Below are 22,679 nucleotides of genomic sequence, written 5' to 3' on the forward strand. Positions count from 1 at the left end.
TAAATATGTTAAAAATTAAAGAAGGAATGTTTGCTCTTTAGTAAGGGGTTGAGTGGATCTTTAGGGCCAACATATGCACCATTTTTCTGGCATTTATTTGTCTGTAGGTATTAAATTTACCTTGTATCATTTGAGAAAAAAAGCTAAAACTATTTACTATTTCAAAGAATCCAAAAAAACTTTAACTCAGTGTAGCAAAAAACTAAGCTTGAACTCAAATGGTGCAAAATAAATCCAGAAAAGTTAACTTCTTTGCACTTAATATCAAGCTCTAAAGTACAAGCATGTTTTTAAAAGGCAGTAGTAAAACTATCATCTAAACCTAGAAAACGAGAATCTTTCAGAGGTTAGGGGTTACAGCTGTATTAGACAGTGCCCTCATAAATATTAAAACCCTCACTATTTTTAAGAAAGTCCACCGGCCTGGTTTCTCCAAACAGGTAAACATTTCTGACACTTCCCTCAAAGCCCTTTGAAAACATGCCAAAGGTGACAGCTGATATGTTTTTGTATAATTCAAAACCTCCAAAGTAAAGCAGACCCCCGTAGTTCAAAGCTAAGTAACGCTCAAACGGATCCACATCTTCCAAAAGCATCCTCTCCCCATCCAGGAACACACGGATAATTGTGTTGTTCAGAGCTAAGGACAAATTATACCATTTGTTGCAGCAGAGGGAAACAGACTTCAAAGTCAAAGGAAGGGAAAGTCTCTCTCCTAGATTGACAGCGATTTTCAGATGGCCCCTCTGGAGTCCAACGGCGAGGTAGTCGTCATCCTCGTGTTCAGCCTTTCCCATCCACATGATCAATCCGTCACTGGAGTCTGCGCGGACACTGAAGGAAACCTGTGTGTGTTTCAAGCTTCTACTGGTGAATCTCAGGTCTTTGTATTTCACATAAGAGTTTCCGACCAGTTTTAAAATGTCTGTGGAGGCTTTTGCGTCACAGTGTGTTCCTCTCCGTCCTAAGGGGCACATGCACCTGTAAGAGATGGCCGTAGATGGAGCACATATAGAGCCAGGGCTGCAGGTATGGTTTGCACAGCTCACAGACTGGTTGCACACTGGGCCAGTCCATAATGTTGGACAAATGCATATAAATGAGTCCACGCCTGTTGCTTTGCATTGACCTCCATTTTGACACACTTTGTACCCACAGGCCGTCCCATCCCAGTCTCCAATGTTTGCTCCACCAACGGCCCCCACGTCCGTTAACTCCAGTTCCTGTTCATTCACTATTAATTCTCTCAAGCCACCGGTAAAGCTAACTGGGTGTGCTTCCGTTGCCTCTGGGGGGACAGAAGTCAGAGAGGACACGCCTCCGACAAATATATCCGTTGTCACATCAAGGGTGGTCATTCCTTTAGTGATGTTTTCTCGAACTTCGATGTCATCTAGACTGAGGAAGCCTTCATTGCCAATTCGGCCAGCCTTAACCGTGTGCCAGGTCCTGCCACGTGAGTCCACCTTTTCAGCTGATTGCAGGATGTGGGTGCCATCCCCAAGATTGTACCTCAACTGGACAAATCCAGACCTCAAGGAGAGACAGAAGAAATCCCCTGCAGGAGAAAAAAAAATAATCCAATCAATTTTTTTTCATTAGTGATATGGTAACTTTTTTGAGAAAGGCATACTGGATTAACTTGGTCATGACAGCATGTACCACAAGCTCGTTTTCATTGAGCGGTACAATAAGGTACGGTCTGCAACTTTGAGCGTTTCCATTAAAAAATGTACCCACTAAACCAGGATTGCAAAACATATGGCCCGCAGGCCCATCCAGCCTGCCAGATGGTTTAATCCGGCCCAGCCATGAAGACAGTAAAATTCTAAAGATGTTAAACAAAAACGCAAGCTTCTATTCCTATGGTTCTTTAAAGAAATGGCTGCAATGCACAATTCTGCCACTAGGGTGAACGAAAGATACGCAAAACAAGCATAACAAGAAATCAAGAAATAATTATAATAAACAATGTAATAATAAGTGATTAGGATACTAGGTTGGTTGTGGTATTTTTTCCAACAGAGAAAAAAAAAAAAAAAAAAACGAAAACAAAACTACAGATAACAAGTTGACCATATTTGCTATTATATAACTGATTCGGCCCGATTGAGATCAGACGGGTTTAATGTGGCCCCTGACCCAAAATTACTTTGACACCCCTGCACCACACTGTACCATTTTTGGACCCCCGCTGGTTTAAGTTCTATAGAAATGTTTAGGTTAAAGTTAGGCTGAATCAGAATTCTACTCTACCCCTCCAAATGAAGAGACATTTAAAAGGGAAAGGGGTATCGGAAACAGTATTTTAAACCTCCTGCTATCTCTAGATGATCCCACCCTTACATTGATGTGACAAAGGTGGACAGGATTTCATGTCTGCCATGGGCATTAGTGAAACTCAGAAATCAATGATACAAAAAAAGTGCAGCGCAATGTCTTGTGGGGTCCAGATGACCCCACTTTTAATGTAAACAAGCCAACGAGAGCGGAAGGCTTAAAACTATTATTTTAAGCAAATTATACAACAAAAATAGCAAGCTTTTAACTTACAAGTTATTTAGATTTTTTATGCAATGCTTTAAAATTTAAGATTTTAAAAAAGGATTAATTTAGTATTTTTTTTCATTTTTTTTCTTTTTGTCCAGAATATTTTAATGATATTCAAAGAAAAAAACATTTTTTTGATTAGGATTCAATAATCAAAAGTTCCAAAGTTCTTTTTTTTAAAGTGAACTACTAACTTTTACGAAAAGGGTTGTGTTAGAAAGACATTAGGAGACATAAGCTTTTAGTAAAATTGTAAATATTTTGTTTATGGGAAAAACAAAGAACAAGCTCCTGTTAAACACTTTACCAGCTCTGGTACTGAGATGCTGTGCGGTGTAGAGGAGGATGCCATCGGGTGATAAAGGTTGAAACTGCAGCTGCACCACGGTTCTGTGCCTGACACTCATGGCTGGGAACGACATCCATGATGACTGGTTGGAGCTGAAGAATGGATCACTGATGGACACGGCTGGACAAGAAAAACAATGTTGAATAAGTGAACACGGACGGCTGTGTGTCCTTAAATAAATAAAAAACAAATAGAAAGATGCTGTTCTGGCTGACAGGTTTGCAACCTTTCTGGCAGTGGAGCCCTGCAGTCCCCAGAGGGCACTGGCAGGTATATCCATTTGGCAGAGGGATGCAGGTGGAGCCGTGGGCACAAAGAGGAGGGGGGTTGTGTTCAAAATCACAAACGGACATGGTCTCACTACAGAGAGCTCCTTTCCACCCAAATGGACACTGGCAGCTGCAGACAGGAGCAGTCAAACATGGTGTGAGGCTTGCCAACGCTGCTGTTTCTTTTCGCTATACTTGGAACTGTGAAACAGACTCATGTTGAGGCAACAAAATGCATATAGCTCTGAGAGGTTTGCATTCACGCCTTTAAGCTTACATGTGTTTCTTCAAGTGAAGTCATTATAAACAGTGAGGAAAAAAACGAGGATGCAAAGATGTTTTTTCTTACTACACAGATGAGCCGGAATCCACACACGTCCCTCCGTTGCTGCAGTGAACATGCAGACAGGGGCTGACTCCACACTGACCCACGCTGCGCCCAAACGCTGGCTTTCCCAAATCCTGGAACTTCCCATCTCTTCTAGTTCGGAGCTGCACATCGAAAATGCACCCTTACAAAGAAACACACGCAGCTGTTAGAATGATGTCTATCATTTTCCTGGTAGGACCAGAGGAAAAAGTGTGTGGATCCAGCACCTATAAAATATTATGACTCCAGCACTCACATTTTGTACGGCACTTGAAAATTACATGTCTTCATAAATTTTATGGAATCAGATCTTAGCGGTCTTTACAACTCACATTCAAGGTGCCAGGATTTTTTTTTTTTAATTTCAAGTTTTCCCTGCCAATCCATTATCCTTCATCACTTTCATATTTATTTGCTGCTGTCATAATTCAATTTTATCAAGAAAATATTTGCTTTGGCCTGCACCTCCAGAGCACATGGCTTTCTATAAATATAAGAACCTGAACAGAACTCTGGTTGTCATCTGCACATGCAGATTCCCTTCTCTCTGCTGCATTAGTCATTGGCATAAACAGGATGCAGGGGAAATGTCATGCTCATTCATGAATATTCATAGCATGATGCTGTCTGCTTGGCAGACTCAAGTGATGGTTGTGCAGCAAACACAGACCGTCAAAAAAGCGAAGTGGATTCACTGGGGAGATTAGAAGAGATGGTTCATTTTGATTTAGCAGAGCACACATCACATCCTGGAGGAGAGCACAGGAGGAGAGTCAAGCAGCTCCACTGTCTGAGGAAAAAAAACTTTACTGGATAAGACTGTTTCTTTCCTACGAAAGTAGAGTAGTAGGGCCACCATGAGAATGAATAAAATACAATTTACATGAAAAAATGCAAAAATTATGAGAAAAAAGCTGAAAATAAAATTATAAAATAATAGGAAAAAAGTAAAACATTTACAAGAATAAAATTGTAAAATCATGTCAAATAAGAACAACAAAGTTGTAAAATTATGAGTAAGAAAATTTCAACATTTTACAAGAATAAACCAGTAGAATTATGAAATAAAAAGTCTATATTTTAAAATAATAAAGTTACAATTTAACAAGTTATAAGCTGAGAAAACTTTATTGCATGAGACTGTTTCTTTCCTACAACAGAGTATTAAGGCCACCAAAAAAATAAATGACATACAGTTTACCATAATAAAGTCTTAAAATTATTAGAAAAAAAAGCTGAGAGTGAAATTGCAAAATTTAAAGAAAAAAAAATAAAAAATGTAGGAGGCTAAAATTGTAAAATTCTGAGAAAATAGGTCGTAATGTTAGAATAATAAAGACGTATAATTATGAGTTAAAGAAGTCAACATTTAACGAGAATAAATTTGTAAAGTTAAAAGTTATAGAGTCAACATTTTACAATAATAAAAATACAATTGAATAAGTTATAAGTCGAGGAAACTTTACTGAACAATATGGTATTTTTCCTAAGATAGAGTATTACGGGCCACCATAAAAATAAATAGAATCTGATTTACCAGAATAAAGTCATAAAATTATATAACAAAATAACACAGATTAAAATAGAAAATTATAGGAAAAGTGTAAATGAAATTGCAATAATAAAATAGTAAAAATTAGTAGAAAAGTCAAAATTGTACAAGAATAACCTTGTAGAATTATGAGTTATTTCACAGTAATAAAGTTACAGTTATAAGTTTAGACAACTGTACCAGATGACATAAATGCAAGTTTTTCAGCAAATTTGGCAGGAGGCTGTGGGGGTTTTAAGAAAAAAATTAAATTTTACAATGACCAAACGATTTTTTCTAAAAGTCGACATCGCTCATTGGCTGCCCGGGCACATTTCCAGGTTGTACGGTGGCAGTACAGTGACAGGAGGGGATGATGCCATTACAAAATCGGGCAACAGCTGGGCGGCAGCAGGGTGGATCGCTGGCTGGGAGCAGCTCTGATTGGACGATGTATAAATGTCTCCGGACGGTGGCCTTCCCTATTGAATGCCACCGACCACCGGCTGTCCAGGGGTACATAAAAAGTGGGCCATTCTGCACACCTGCCAACGACTTTCGAATAATTCCGGTGGCAGCATGAAATCTTGAAGATTCTGCCAAATTTTCAATCCTACTTTCCAAAGCAACCAGTTAGTAAAACTGATCTTCCAAATGATTTTAGCAATAAAAAAAACCTCAAGAATTAATTGAGTTCATCAACCCTGCAGATATTTTAGCAAATCAGCAGGATTTTTATCAAAGAAGTTGATAAAAACAAACACACTTCCCCATTTCAGTTTGTTTGATCAACAGCTTAGAGTGAGTCATAGATTTTTTTCCTCCCCCCCAGAGCAGAAGCACAGCTCCTTCCACCTTTCCACGGGGGAGTGTGGATCTGTTGATAACTGTGACTGAAGTGCATTATCAGTTTGTTCACTGCCAGCAATCACGATTAGGGCTCGAGGAAGGTCACACAGATCTGATTAGACGCTCATGAGTTCTCATTACCTCCTGAGTAGAAAGGTTACGGTTCCACCAGTGTGGCCCGGCTCAGGTAAGTGCTTCCCGGTACTGTGACAGTCCGATACAGCATGATGCTTTGGTGTGGCTGATTCGATTTGAAAGGTTTATTAGGTTAGCAGAAAAATGAAACTAGATGATAAATAAATACAACTAGATGACAAATAAACACCCAAATCTCTCCAGACCTTATAAATAAAACACTTTTCGTCACCTGGAAAGAATGTGCCATGACATTTCATAATAGCAAACCTCATTTCCATGCCATCCAAAGCTGCCGAATATGGTTATAATGAGATTCATAGCTGGTGTCATCATTATTGTTATGGTAGTTTGCAGCACAGCTCTACAGATTAGCAGCTACAATAAATGCTCTCCAAAATCCTACAAGGGGTCACCAGGGAGAAGCATAAATGATAGTGATGATGACAAAGATTATTTGCAAGCATACTTGTTCGAGTGCAGTGGAATGAATTTACTCTCAACACACAGTATTGAGGGAAAACCACTTACAGATCACACATGAAATCAACTTTAAATCTCTTCTCTGACCTCCCACCCTGTCAAAACCTCAAACTCCCCCATTTCATCACACACCTTTCCCTTCTGCCTGCAAACAGCCAGAGATCCTGAGAGAAACGTAAAGCCCCAGAGCTCTGGCTGTGGATAGCAGAGCTGGTCTGCAATAAAGGAGAAGAAGTCTTACCCTGAAAGCCATCACGAAACCTGGAGCCAAGTGGCAGGAGTTCAGGGGTGTACTCATTATATCCACCTACAAAGAGCTGGTTGAAAACACTGAGGCCCACTAAAGGTCCAGGAGAAAATCCCGCTCTGTTACGTTGCCCGTCAACCTGAGGGAGATATAAACGTCAATATTTAAGCTGGAGTCTTTCATCTGTTAGTGTCAGAGATGGAGCCCAGGGAGCCCAATTTATTTAACAATCTGCCAAAAGCTGACAAAATGCACGACCCCAAATTTATCAAGTCTGCGTCTGCTTAGAAGTCATGGGAGCTAATATACTCCCACGTTGTTTCCTCTCAGCAGCCTTCTTTGGGGCTTTAAGTCCCCCGAGATCCTCCACTAAAGTTCCAGCAGATTTTTCAGCTGGTTCTGTCGGACTGCTGGACACGGAGGATCAGGACTCGCACCTGGATATGTCAACATTTTCCAGAATGTTTCTATCAGCTACAGAAACTGTGTTTATATGGAGTAGTCATGGAAACGCTTTGATATCTACATGTATTAGAAAACTAAGACTTTCATATTTTTGTAAAAGGTAAACAGAGACAAAACATATGAATTAAAAATATCTACTCGTAAATTATTACTCAATTAAAATTTAAAAAAAAGTTTGATTTTTAGTATTTTTAAGGTGAATTTTAAACAACAAATACAATAACAATTAAAGCAGGACTGGTATCACCTCACCTTCAACCATCCGATTTTCTTAGACCTTCCAAAGGTGACGGTGTGGACGTTCAGACTGTAGTTAAGTCTATCGCTGACGATGGTCGCAATCCCTGATCCAAGGTTGAACCTGTGCATAATCCTTCCACTCCGTACTCCCAAAATGAGGAAGTCATCACCGTTATTGCCTGAAAAATAAATGAACAACTGTCAGTAAATTTCTTCAAAGTTTTGACACCATTATTGTACAAAAGAAATCCAAAACTCAAAGCATGTTCTGCTTTCATTTACATTTAAGCTTTAAAGGGTGATACATTATTGTTGCATTGTATTTTTTGTTTTATGTGTAGTATTAAAATGCAACATGACCTTTTTATTGCAACTTTATTGCTATTGCTTGTGTGATCCAGTGTTTCAGTGTCCACAGATCTCTTTGTTTTCCCTCCACCTTGATGAACTGTACTCCAAAGCTAAGCCCTTTGCTGAGAGATCTGTGAGGGCTTGTGATTTCATTGCTTTTTTTTTTTTTTTTTGATAAAATAAGCTGCTGACAATGGCTCAGCGGCTACCTGCTACTTAATCCGACTCCACTCAAAAGACTTCCAAATTTAACATGATAGTGGCTGACAGCGCCGCCGCTCACACCCACACCTCAAAGTCGGTTTGATGCAATTAACTTGACTACTTCTATGATACTCGGTTCATATTTTCATTTTAAGAAAGGAACACCAACGCACTTCTTTTGAAAGTCAAAAATAATAACCATCCGCTGGAAAAAAAAGTAAATGCTGGACTGTGGGGAAAACTCATTATTACAGCCTTAAAATCTGCCAGGAAAGAAAATCCCTGGGGAAGCCTCTGCACTAAAGAATCTCAGAAGAAAGTGGTAGTCTATTAGACAGCACATTAACATACACAGCAGGTGAGGGAAATGGCACAAGTACTTGTTTAAAATCCTTAATTAAGACATCTCAATGAGTTTATTTGTTCTTTCTTTGCACCACATTTCATTGGACTGTGAGGGGTTTGAGCTCACCTTGTCCTTTCTGCCCAGCAAACAGCATCAGGTTGTCTCTGACTGCAGATGAGTTGTTTGCAAGAGTGAACTTCAGCTGGAACTCATAGAAGAAGCTGAGGCTTGGGATGGAAGAATGAGCCACAAACGAAGTGTAACCAAACTCATCACTTCCACTGAATCGAGCTCGAGATATATTGATGGCTGTAAAACAAACACATTGATATGCATTGATAAAAAAAGGAAGTTGAGCTTAAAAAAAAAAAAAAAAAAGAAAAACCAGGTCCAGCTCATCATCTCCTCCAGAAGTTACCAAAAGATGGCAGTATTGCCACATGTTGAAGACATGGGCTTAGTGAAAAACATGCATTTTCTTCTCTGATGCTATTAGATGATGACCTGTTTTCAAAAACTACCACCTCCTCACTCCTATTCTATTTTCATCAGGAGCTGTTTAGGAGGGATTCTGCTATGCAGGCTTCACTTTGCATGCGATGTTCACAAGGGCAGCACAATAATCCCAATGATATTCAATTACATTCTTAAGTTTATTTGTTCAGAACGCACGGTTGATTCAATAATGCCTCTGCATCCATTCCATCCGAGCAGAGTGATCCAATTGATTTTACGCTGCAGATCTAATGTAAATTTGTCTACGTTCATTCAAAATTACATACTTCTATTTTCCTTCGTTTCATTTTTTCCCTCCACAGTTGTGAGTACTTAGACACAAATCTGCTTTTTTTTTCTGTCTAGAAGAACCTTGCATGTTCCTCTGCCACCCTGGATGATAGCTAAGAGGGGTTCAGAGCATCCCTCTGCGTCTGCCCCACTCTGTTAGGCTGCTAAATTATTAATAAAGCTGCAAATGCTCCTGTTATTGTCTGCTCGAGCTGTATTTGCCCATTCCCTTATTGAAAAGCAGCAATATTTTCAGCCTTATGATCACTCTACGACCTGCAATTATAGTTCAGTGTAAGCAGTTCACAATGGTTGATACATAATGTAAATACAACTGTTTTAATTATTTTTTCTGACAGGAAACATTTTAAATCTTAAACGTGCAAGCCTTATTTATAGCATGCTGTACAACCTATTGCTGGATTACATTCAGTTATTTTAAAAGGAATGATTTCCTAAACAAAAGGATGAAACATGATAAATTTACTGTAAAAACAAGAACAAAAACATAGCTACTTTCACTGACCTTTCTATAAGCTGAATTAAATCATATCACTGTGAAATACTGACACAGAAGGTTTGAAAAAAGATTACTTTGCAGAAAGAGCAAACAGCTATGGAGTCAGAACCTCTGTGGAGAAAACACAGGAAGCATCAAATTCGGTTTGTTTGATTAGAAAATTGAATATCTGGTGCATTTAAAAAAAAAAAAAACATAAAATCTTTAGGACAATTTAATTTAGATTGTATTAACTCAACATTATCTAGTATTTACAGCACCAGCAGGCTCCTGACTTGTAGGAATTCAGAGCTCCTAATATTAGTTCTCTAAATGTTATTTAGTTTCCTCTACTTGTTCAGCTTACTGAGCCATAAAATTTCACAAAAATACAATAAAATGTGTCAAAGTCATTGATATAATAAAAGTATATTCCAATAAAAATGATTCTAGCTTCTTGTTACACTGATTTGTGTTCCTACAGTTTGAGTCGACTTCCTCTACTAGTGAGTGTTGAAGGTCACCATTGGTTACAGTACAAAGCCTCCAGACAGCTTCCATGAAATCTATGGATTGTACTGCACGCTGCCCCTGTTAAAAATATTACATATCGCTTCCACTTTGCTGTAAATCTGTGGGCGCAAACTAACAGGAGCTGCAGAAGAAAAAATAAAAAATAACAGTGGCGTTCAGCACCGTATCAAGAAATTATGACATACAGCTGCATATGAATGATGCATCTGTTGCTGCCAAAGAAAAGCTGGGAGAACAAAATGTCTCTTCACATATGAATTTGTACTGCACGCTGTTTTTGTAATCTCAGTTCAAAAAAAGGTTAACAAAAATTTTAATTAAAGCATAAATAGAAAAGGATTTTTGCAGATCGACTCAAGCAAAGACACCATTAAGTAAAAAAAAAAATAGGAGATAAAACATTGAATTTCTGCTGTAAAATAGTTTACATAGTTTATTAATTTTAATTATATGTTATTACAGAACACAGGGATAGGCGAGGCCTGACGTGAGTCGATCTCATGAAAAAGACAGATGGAGAATTCATAATTCTTAAGGCATTTCCTAAGCTGATAAATTCTTTGATTCTTCAAACCATTCTGACACCTAGCAACCCTGAACTCCTCGAAGGAACTTATGGAGGATCTAAAAACAAAGCTATTTGAAACTTACAAAGCAGGGGAAGGCTATAGGAAGAAATCAAAGTGATTCCAGCTGGAAGCCTCCACGGCGACATGCAATTACGAAACGCCAGCTAATAGAAACTGAAAGTTAAGACAAGACCTGGAAGAGCAGAACCACTTTTGACAAAACTCTTCATATGCCTGAGCAGAGATACAAGGAGGGGAACTAATAATCTCCAGTCTTCATGCGGTGAGTTATTAAAAATTAAATCTAACCAACATCTGGTTAGGATTAAGAGTCCTAGAAATAAATAAGACACGACCATAAAAAGCAAATCGTGGACGAGCTTTGGGTGGATTTTTCAAATGTGCCATTCATGCATGTAAATAAATCCAGTATAAAGACCTAATGAAAACTGTGATTTTTGTGTTTTTAACAAGTTCTTGTGGCATTTTTCTTTATGATGGAGGAAAAAAAATTAAGCTTAAAACTGCATTTCTCAGTATTTCTTTATTCAAATGGTTGTGAATCAGGAGCAGATGAAATAACGCCATTGGAAAAAGCCTGTAGCATTGATGCTACAGCTAGCGAGCCACAAGTTCCAGGCTCCACTCAATTCTAGTGCATTCACTTGTAGACGACTAGTTCCATGTACATTTTCCTTGTCTAAGCTGACATCTGCCTCAAAACCTGTACATCTGGATAGCTACAATATTTCTCACCATTTTTGTAACATTAGCTTGAGGTTTAACCAGTTGAAGTCCACTCCATTTGTATTTCCCCCTTTCAATCCTATTTTAATATTTTGTAAAAGCTTCTATTTATCTGAAAGTAGATGTGTTAGCATGGAGTGAAGCGGGGAGACTTTGGACCGCCCATTTCAATTGCAACTGAGAGCTTTTTCAAACAGCATGTCCTCCATCATGAGAAAAATGCCACAAGAACATTTTAAAAACACAATTTTCAATGGAGTAGGTCTTTAAAACTAATTTGATTTGGGACACCAACATGATACGCAGTTTGAACTTTTCCACAGACTCATCAAAAAGCCAAGTTTATAAGAATCTTTTCAGGATTGGCTGTAGATGTGTAAATGTTCCTTCTATATGAGGATTATTCTCCTGCATGAGCTTGAGTTGGTTTGCATGCTGCAACTTGGAGCACCATTCCTTTACAGGGAACATTTGAAATTCAAATGAGCGTCACAGCAATTAGCTTTGTAATTTCTAAACAAGGCTAACGTTCATGACAGACTGTGAGACTAAATTGAGGAAAAAGGAGGTTGTTCGACACTGACAACTTTCAGAGTTCGCTTTCAGCTTTCTTTATGTATCGATAATAAACATTCATTCTTAACAGGAGCTATGGCCAAGTTTATACAAAGGTAATTCATTAATAATTCTGTCTGAAGATGATTTTAACATTCATTAATGTTTTATGAACTTAGCTTAAAAGGCCTTACTGCATCAATTCTTTTTCTCACTTTTCCTCTTATGTCTATTTACAGCTCACTTTATTTGTTGACTATAAACACTTATTGAGAGTTGAAACAATACAATATGGAAACATATACTTGTATATTATAAATAAAAAGCTGTTTAGCATGTCCTTGAAGTAATGATTTAATCTCCACAACAAACATAAAGACAGCCAGGCTGCTGTGTAAACAGTGTTACTTGTTAGCTAAAGTGTCACAAAAAGAACCAAAAAAAGCCTTTAGAACCCCAGAGAGTGATCAGAATTGACTCTGATCTTATCTGATGTTTTCAGGATTAAAATTTAAATGTCAGCCATGTACTTGGTGTGAAACAGGAAGGTTAAATTTCTCTGTTTGGCAAGTGGATGCTGAGAGCCTGACAGGGGCTGTGGCATGGCTGAGCGGCTTATATGCCAAGCAACCTGCTGCTACAACAGTCAGTCTACTCAAGCAAAACCTTTCGTTTCTGAAAGCCTTGACCCGTGAAGCCCCCTTTCTTATGGCACTGCGGTCGAAAAAATATGGACCTAAAATGACAGACTCTGTACTATTGATTAAAAACATATTATTTACTGTTATCAAAATTTGCCGGTGCAACAACCCAGCTGCCTGAATGAACAAGACTTGTTTCTAATCATGTTAGCAGCCTTTTCGGTCTGTGGAGTTCAGGGTTGATGTAATATTCTTTACTATTGCATGTTAGCAGATGCTGCATTAAGGATTCTCGTGTTTTATTTCTTGAAATTTAATAATTTATTTTTAAATGAATGTTGTTTTTTAATCTTTTTTTCTTCTCTGTGATCACATTTTGAGCTCACGTTTGAGTTTTAAGTTATGCATTGAGTATGAAGGCCAATTTTTATGCCATATAAATTCCATAAAACATTATGAACATTACGTATAAAAGTGAACCTGTTTTAATGTTAGTGTATTGTGGAAGCTTTCTCATCCTTAATTTACTATATTTTTTGGGGATCTAGGCTACAGAATACCTTCTTAGAAAAGGTTGGTTTTAATGTAAAAGCTGCAAAAATTTTATAATTCTACCAACAACTGTGTCATTACTGGAAACAATGACAATTCACCTTGTAACACTTTCATTGAATGCATTTATTAATGCCACTTTTACTATAAAAAATAAATAAATAAAATTAGTAACAAGCTTTTTAAAAAATCCAATATTTTTTGCTAAGGTCAAACTAATTTGGTGAAAATTATGCAGAGGTGACCTTGCACACGAGTGGGTAGGAATTCCGAATGTCACATTTTGAAACAAGGAGTTTGGGCCCATGAGAAAAATATTCCTGCGTCTTATAAATGACTTTTAAATGACTAAATTCAAATCTTTTTCCATCATGGGCGACAGAGGAAGTCAGATTATTAACATGCAAGCTTTTACAATCCACTCTAATTCAACAGACATGATGTCGAGACAAACGTTTTTACACAAAACTACACAATACTTCCTCTATCAGAACCATTGACTGTTAATGATGAGTGGACAGAGAACGTGTGAGGTTACATATAGAAAGTGTCTCAAACCAAATGATGTAAATGCAGTTGCCATTTTTTCACGATATGAACGACATATGTTGGAGCTAGAACTTCCTGTTTGGGTCCAGTTCTCATATGCAGTTGAGAAGACCTATCAAATTATGTTTTTTAATTTCTTTTGTTACTAAGATACCAGCATGAAAAATAAAACCACTTCTCCTATTTCAGCCAATAATTTTAGTAAGAGTGAGACCTTGTAATTGTAATATATTGTAATTATACAACAAAATTTCGATCATATAATTTTACTGTTAACTGATCATAAAACCTACCATTTTAATAAAAGTTTATTTCAATAAATTCCTTTAGTCCTAGCTTACAACAATATCTGTAGAGAAAGCTCTTTTTTTAAGTAAACAATATTTCAGTAAATCTTCCAACTCTACAATGCTCTCTGTTCAGCTATTCTATGCATCACTTACGCTGGTCGCACAGCAGACCCTCTCTTCCATAAGGGCAGAGACAAACTGCCTCCAAAGGGGATTTTGGGATGCATGTGGCTCCATGACTGCAGGGGCTGCGCTCACAGGAGCTGAGCTGGCACAGCCGGCCTGTGTAAAGAGGGGGGCACTCGCAGAACCAGTCCTCAGCATCACTAAATGTGCAGAGATATCAAAAGACATGGCTGTGTTAGTACAGTAGCTCTGAGATGAACAAAAGGCACATGCTGTGAGGTTTTAAAAGCACTATTACCAGCATCATTATTATTCTGCTTGAAGCTGTCCGACTGATAAACATTGGTACATTTTGCATGGTTAGAGATTTTTAGTTAGAAATTCCTATCTCATCTTCTATAGATCCATCAAATTGGATTTCGGCTTGGACTTAATGAAAACCAGCATTTGGACTCTTCTTTTTTAGATATTCTGTTAAGGATTTGCTGGTGTTTAGTTTTGTTCTATGACCCAATTCTCCCAGAGTCTGAGATATTGCTCCTGGGAGATCATAATTACCCTGAGAATTGCACAGTTCGATGGTGGGGTGAACTTGTTTGGATGTCTACCCCTGGGAACACTGGAAGCTACTTTAATTCATTCATAAATTTACCAAACAAGCTTCATCATGTTTAGGGTCTTGGGGGGGCTGGCTGTCACTGGGTAAAAGGGATACACTGTAAATCCGGCACTGGTTCACTATGAGACCACACAACAACATCAAGTGTTTTTGAATGTTTTCAGATTCATAAGCAGCTTTAGAGTTATGAAGTATTTTCAGATAAAGTAGTGCATCTAGAAATGCTTCCTAAAAACTACTGGTGCTGCTTTCTGTCTTGACATTTAGCTAACATGCTTTCAATAATTTAGAACAATAATGTGACAAAAACTGATGTTTTTGATCTAATTGCAGATCAGCAAACAAAATAGTTTATTCCAGCCATCCCTGGCATTTACAGAAACCTCCCATTGTCATAAAGAACATAAGAGTTGCAGATCTATTGTCATCTTGTGCCTTTAATCTTGTTGCATTAAAAAAATAAATGTGAACCATATTAAGGATCCACTCTGATCATCCCTGTTCCCAGTGGTCTTTTTTAATTATACCATTTTATCCAAAATAATAATAAAAAAAACTGTGTTGCTTTCTAGGATATAGTTTCTGCAGAGCAGCAGGAGTTATTAGAAATTTACCTCTGAGTTGTAGGTGGAACCATTTGGTGCAGAGCAACCCCACCCCCTTTCCCATCACCTATAACTGAGAGCTCTCTATATACATGGTCTCTTGTAAGCTTTTACACGGAGGTGCTATAAAGTGGCGCGGAACGAATGGCGCTTCCATTCGGCGCCCTTCTTAATCTATGGTGTAGTTTACACCAGACGCGAAGTGCCGCGGTCCTCCGTGGCCGGCCAAATCATTTTGGCACCTGGTCTATTTTTTGCATCAGCTGTGAGTGATCCGCTTCAATTCTGCCATTAAGGTACGCCAAGACACACGTAAAATCTGGTCAATTTTCAAAATATAACCAATTTTTCACAATAAAATACCACAATTAACAATTTCGATCATATTTGTATAGATGAAAAAAACACACAAAAAACAAACAGACACTGAGACATACACATCAACGTAGTGGGCTGACTACGGAGTGGGTGTGTGTGGTTTTGGGTGTCTCATGATGGCAAAAACAGCTCTAAATATCCAAAGCTGAGATGGTGTGAACTTTAGGTTGAGCAGATACCAGGCCCAATCTGCCCGCACACCGTTTTGCAGTGCTTCCACGTCCGGTGTGAACCTAGAGTTAGCCCCTCACAAACCCAACCTAACATTACTGGCGCTACAAAAATAGCGAGTAATATTCGAGCTACCAAGGTGCACAGTTTCGAGCCAGATGTCAGCTCGGACGAGGGAAACAAAGACCTACATGGATCTAGTCATCTACAAGTGGATGTAGCAGTGTATTTTCTACATCACAAATACACTTTTTTTTTTTTAAATGGAATTTTTCATCTGCTCCTGATTCACACTAATAATAATAATTAAAAAAAATACTCAGAAGTGCAATTTAAGCTTAATTTTCTTTCTACTACATGTCCTCCATCATCAGAAAAATGATACAAGAACATGTTCAAAGCACCAAAAACACAATTTACATCAGTGGGTCTTTGATTATATTTGTCCATTTATGTGTTATGATAAAAACAGTGAAAGAAACAAATAAAATAGGTTTTTTTATGCTTTAACAAAGCTGAAGTGCAAACTGTGTGACAGCAAAGAAAGAAAGAAATGTTCATGCTTGTAGCTAAAGCAGGGGCTTGTTGCTTCAGATCACTATATTTTATGGTTTCTACTTCTGCAAATTTTATTTGAGTGCTGTCTCCTCCGGCTTGAAAAGGAAAGGTGATCCAGCATGCAGGGCAATATCCAAACAGGGACTTTATAAAGTGCTCTTAAGACATGCACAAGTCTGAAAGGTAAAGTATAAAATAGTGGAAGCATTGGTGGGATTTCAGACATATAAATTAATAATGTGTTTAGAGCTGCAGCGCCGCAGGATGTATTTTGAGAAAATAGCTCCAACAAATGAAAAATTTACATTGCAGCATCGAAGTTGGGAATTGTTCGATAGGACTGAAGTACCGAGACACAATGGCATGTCGTATGCAACGCATAAAATATCTAGTGGATGATTATCATCAAATTGCTCCATTTCAATCCACTTTGAAACATAGTTTTATACGGACACATAGATGCATAATGTTGTTACAGACCGATGCGCCTTTATGCTTTCAAAGATGGGAAATGTCATGTAGATACTGAGCAACACAGGCACTGCTGTTTTTTTATAGTCTCTGACAACCTGCAAGAGCAAGTCATGTTGATTCAGGGCTTCAAGTGCTGCTAATTTGTCCCTTGCGCTGTCACTTAGTGTTTGTGTTTAAATGCTAGTGACATATAAATTGCGTGGGTTTCCTCTGGAAGCTCCAGTTACCTCAAACAGTCAAAATATATACAAGCCACCTGAAGTGGAGACTGTAAAGGACACATGCGTTGGTTCAAATCACAGATGGTGAATTTTGTCCTCTATTTAAATAGAACCAAAAATACATTTTTGCACATTTGTGTATGTGCATGCAAAACTTAGATTCATAGTACGATTTTATAAAATATATAAAAAAAATGTGAGGGCATGTAAAAATATCTTCATTTCATGCTGAAATATTTTATTTAATAAAATGAGGTGATTGCTACAGAAAAAGCCTTTTTATTTGTATTCAAAACATTCAAACAATTTCTGTAGCAGCTTTCAGAGCTAACAAGCTCTCTCCCCTGAGAATAGGGACCACTTCTCCTCTGCTGTACTCTGCAGCTCAGGGACCCATGGATTCCTTTGCTGTCACTCTAGTCTTTAGTTCCTTGTGCAGATTTCTTGTTAAGAAGTTTTATTTGTCAAAGTAAAAAAGCATTTTGAGAAAAAGGGATACATTAGGATTCTGAAGGAAAAACATCAGGGAAGTCATCAGAACATTTAGCCCAGGGCAGCAGCAAACCTTACAACCAGACAGAGAATAAAAACATATCGGGCAGTCATGTTGAAATGCAGAAAAAATATTAAGAAGTAACCAAGCTGAAGTCCTGATCTGAATTTCACCTGCTAGGTGTTATAATGTTGTTCAATAAGAATCCGTCTAAAGTCAAAAATCTAAATCCAGGTAGGCTCAGCTACACATTTTTATATAATCTGGTTTATGCACCAACCACTCCAACTTCAATTGTGATTATCAGCTGAAAAATAAACATTTTTTTAAATACCAGCGTATCAAAGTTGTTTATTTCATATATAGGATTTTTTAAATAATTATTGACTTGAAAATAATTTCTCAGAAAAAAACCCCATTAAATTCAGCATCTGAATTGTCATTAAAAGCATTATGTCAAAGTGATTGATTTATGCGAGATTTAGTCTCCAGTTGCATCAAAAGTCTTTCAAAGTTTCAAACTTCAACAAGTTTTTTTTTTTTTTTTTTTTTTTTTTTNNNNCTGCAAAGCAACTTGAGGAAAAAACAGCCTGAAGCTACAAGACTATGCAAGAAACAGCAGGAAATAATTTACGGTTTGGTATTTTTTATTAAATTCTTATCAGAAAAAAAGTATATGGCTATGAAGACTAAAAACCAGCTGTGACAAGAAAAAGGCAACAGTCAAGCAGCAAGTAGCCACATTTGACAGATGAAAATAGATGATTGTATATTAATAAATGACTAAATATTATTAAATAACAAAATTGAAGAAAAATTACACATTTTTTTGGCAATCCATGTTAATGTTCCTATTAGAAATAATTAAGATAGGTGTCTTAACACCTCAGGACTTGTTAATGTGTGCATGTAGACTCAGTTGAAGCATTGATATTTTTTTTTTTTCACTTTTTGCTGGCATTATTCCTAAAGTTTAGCATATTTACTAAAAATGTTACATGTGAATATTGCATATAAAACTAGTTGCTGGTAAATCCTCACTCAGTTATCTTCAATTAAAAGCAATTTACTGTTTTTTTAGGGGAAAAAGATAAGAACGAGTTTCTACATAAAATACTTTTTTCTAAACTATTTTTTTCCTACTTAAAGATTCAGATAGAAAAGGGAGATGATGAAAACAAATATTTACTCTCAGGTTACTTGAACAGAAAAAGTAATCCATGAAGGCAGATGTCTCTGGCTCCTGGAAGCAGAGGATGTTCAAAGCAGTGAAAGGGACACTGTTGGAAACAGTTGAGTTTTAATTGCCCTAATCAGAAACTTGATGTGTGGGGTGACAAAAGGTTATTTTAATTTGCCTCAGGCAATCACTTTGATTACAAAATTGTAGTTTCAAATAGTAGTTTGCAGACCAATTTGAATATTTTAATCACAAACGCATGGAGCTGGAAGCCACCTTGTCTCATGCCATTTAAAGCGGCTCCGCCACAGCATACAAGCCTGATGAATTATTAACACAAATATACATATTTTATCTAATAAGTGCTAGAAAAAATGATGAATAATTGACTGGTTGACCAATGATAGCTCTGTGAGCTGAAACTATGCTCTTAACAGGTAGGAGTTTCTCAGGTTTCATCGATGTGAGGTGTTTACAGAGCACTGAGTCTTAATGTTACATCCCTAGGTACCGGATCATCTGAGGTAATTCCTGGAATAAAAGTAATTAGCCTTTTGTAAGAATAAAAAAAATAATACTTTCAGAGGACAACAGATCAGCCTAAGAAATTGCAACATGTTATAAAATATGTTATATATAGACAAAAGCCCTGGTGCACAAATGCTAGCAGCTTGCCAGCTGAGTCCTGAGCCAGTTGGACATAGATATGGGAAAAGACTATAATTCCTCATGCGAGTAGGGGTGGGAAGAAGGTGGTGGTGTGTGGGCGGCATATAGAAGACGAGTAGTTTTGCCACTCTATTATTTGTAATTAGAATTGGATTATGAGAAAAGACATGAGGTGGAATTTACACATGGCATTCACCCGACATAGTCAAGCTCCTGTTTGAGCAGATGACGGTTCGATATTTCCCTGACCCTCGCAAACATTTGCTTGGCAGGAGTGACGGATGATGTGTGTAAAATGTCCATCTTGAAGTCTTTTGTAACTTACAAGCGTAGAAGCAAGCACAAAGAAGGATAGCGCTCACAGAAATACAGAGCAGAAAAACAATTCTTAGAATGAAAACTAAAGCATGGAGGAACTCTTTTGAAAGGTATAGAAAAGCAGTTCTGCACAATACTGGCCTCCGAATGAAGTTTAAATCTATAAATCAGAGCTGTCACAGAAACTATACCCACTTTTTTTGTATTTATTTTCTTTTCATTTCTTTTTTATTGGGTTTTCAGACTTAAAAACACAAAAGCAAGACAAACACGTACAGGCTCAGACTCTAAGCAAGTTGACCAAATACTTTGAAACCCCCCCCCAAAACACAAGATAAGTGAATACATAAAAATAAAATGACACGACAACGTGGATCAGAAAAAACCCTTTTCTGAATTTTACAGTTATATTGAACTCGTCAAACGATGTACTTGTTGTATGTTATACATACTGCATGTTCTCAAAAAGATCCACTACAATGAAAATTGACTTTCTGGTGTTTTTAACATGTTCTCGTGACATTTCTTTCTTGTAGCAGAGGGCATACGTAAACAAAATTAAGCTCAAAATTGCATTTCTGAGTATTTATATTCAAATTGTGGTGAAAAAATGTAAAAGTTTGTGATGTAGAAGCTACAAGCCAAAAGCTCCCTGCTCTGCTCCATTCTGATACATCCACTTGTAGACGGCCAGATCCGCCTTTGTTTTCCTCATCTGAGCTGGGACTGGCTCACAATCATACAGCTGGATTGCTCCAATATTACTCGCAGTTTTTTGTTTTACTGGCAATGTTAGGTTGTGAGGGGCTGTAAGGTAGCAGGAAAGCATGTAAACAGATGGATGTCGGGAAGTGGGGGCGGGCTTCTTCCATGCTAGAGGTCCTGCCCACAACTCAGAGGTGAATTTGTAATAAACTCCTACCACTCTGGAGAAACTATGACCAAGAAAACTAAACAGGTTTTTGATTTTGGCCAAAAACACTGCAAATTAAAGTAAAAAAAACATTGGGAACACTTTTGTAATATGTACAATTTTTTTTTTTTTTTTTGAGCAGGACTTTAAGCACTCTTAGGGAAACTGTTAGTGGGGACGATTAAAAAAGTGAAATTAAAAATAGTGAAAAACACAATGGTTTTAAAACCAAGAAAATAAAAGACCAAGAAGCTAAAGATAAGACAGCAGAACTAGTTTGTTTTAAATAACATATCAATTAATCTTTTGTGGTCTTATGAATGACTCATTCACAAGTCATGAAAGATATTACCGAACTAGTTCAGTTCCAAAACCAATTGATTTCTTGTTATTATTGGCAATTGTCTGGTTGTTATAGATAAATAAGTTTCAGCTGATCGAAGTGCCAATCAGCAAAAGGCTTTAAGAGCAGACCACATGCCAGAGTCACTGAAAGTGATTGACAGGCTGGTTTAGGGACTTCTTAATGGAAGCCCGCTGTGTTGATTTGCCTCCTCCACTTTGTGCTAGTTGAGTAAGAAGTCAGTTCTTTTGCATTTTTTTTGGTCTTGTTTGAGGAGCAATCCTAGTTTTAGGTAGAATTCACCACCAGGTTTAAATAATAAAAACTCCAACTATTTTATTCTTAGTCATACAAACTAAATAACAACAATGATTTAAATAAATGATTGCAGCAACACTAAAACAACAAGGATAATAGTTTGTCATCATATTAGATAAAATGAAGCAACTCAAAATTCCAAAGAGTGCCTCTTTGTAAATTCCTCCACTATATGCTGAAAAGACTCAAAGTGATAAAAAAAGAAATCTCCGCCTGTTGGCAATTTTCAGATTATGTTTTAAAGCAAGCCATCTGAGACGGCCAAAAGTGGTCGTCTCAGATGGTCGGAACATTTTTGTGCCTACAGAACATTTGGTTAGCACGTCTTCTTCCTGCTTAACTTCTGTTGTTGAATCATTGTTTGCTCTGTGGCAGCAGTGTGCTGTGTGAGATTTCATGCACTCCTGAAGGACAAAAGAGGATAACAAGCAGCATTTATTCTTTGCAGAATGAAAGACTAACTTTAAAACACCCCAACAACATTGACTCCCTGCAAATATTAATGGGAACTTGATAAAAAAAAAGTTCAGAACCTAAATAATCCAACAAGATTTATTCTTACAGTTGCAAAAAAATAAACAGAGAAAAGTAATTTAGGTATTAAAAGCAGCAAAAATGAGTTAAGATTTAATGGTGAGTTTAATTACTGATTATTAAACTTTTTTTTATTTTTCTTTTCTTTTCAACAATATTTTTTAAATGAAAAGTGGTTCACTTTATAAATTTGCTAACCAATTTTAAGAGTTATTCAAAACGAAAAAAATCAAATTTAATCTTGCTTTGTCACGATAAATCATTATTAAAAGTGACTCAATTAAGACACACTTTGTGTGTCAACAGAACAACTGCTCATCAAAAATAGTGTATTTGTTCGGGTTTCTCTGACCCTGTTATTACACATTATATGGCTATACACTTTGCTTAGGACTCCAAGCAGGTAATTTGGCAGATATTTTTGTAAATGTAATACAATGTTTATTTTAGAAGAAAAAAATTCATTCTTTTGAGATTTTTACAATTTATCTGTTAAATACATAATTATGACTTATTGCCGCTATAAGAGCAATAAGAAGCAAACTCTTTAAATATATCTTTCCACAAAAAAATGAAGTTTATGCACCTGAACTGTTAAGAAATTGTTGTTATAAAATTGAAATTGTAGAGTTAGTCAAATATGAAATC

General features: G+C 37.1%; 1 protein-coding gene across 1 annotated transcript in view; it reads right to left on the reverse strand.

Moving 5' to 3' along the window:
• Window positions 1-148: 148 nt before the first annotated feature.
• Window positions 149-22,679, reverse strand: part of eys (eyes shut homolog) — a 91,501-nt gene continuing 68,970 nt past the window's right edge. Inside the window, exons 15-22 of the mRNA XM_036215525.1 lie at window positions 14,265-14,437; window positions 8,516-8,698; window positions 7,501-7,667; window positions 6,778-6,922; window positions 3,518-3,680; window positions 3,126-3,298; window positions 2,858-3,019; window positions 149-1,558 (exon numbers count right to left, since the gene is read on the reverse strand). Of these exons, the coding sequence (XP_036071418.1) occupies window positions 366-1,558; window positions 2,858-3,019; window positions 3,126-3,298; window positions 3,518-3,680; window positions 6,778-6,922; window positions 7,501-7,667; window positions 8,516-8,698; window positions 14,265-14,437 (2,359 nt within the window). The 3' untranslated portion in view covers window positions 149-365. The remainder of the gene's footprint in view (window positions 1,559-2,857; window positions 3,020-3,125; window positions 3,299-3,517; window positions 3,681-6,777; window positions 6,923-7,500; window positions 7,668-8,515; window positions 8,699-14,264; window positions 14,438-22,679) is intronic.

This window comes from Oryzias melastigma, linkage group LG15 (genome assembly GCF_002922805.2).
Source record: "Oryzias melastigma strain HK-1 linkage group LG15, ASM292280v2, whole genome shotgun sequence".
Classification (NCBI taxonomy): Eukaryota; Metazoa; Chordata; class Actinopteri; order Beloniformes; family Adrianichthyidae; genus Oryzias; species Oryzias melastigma.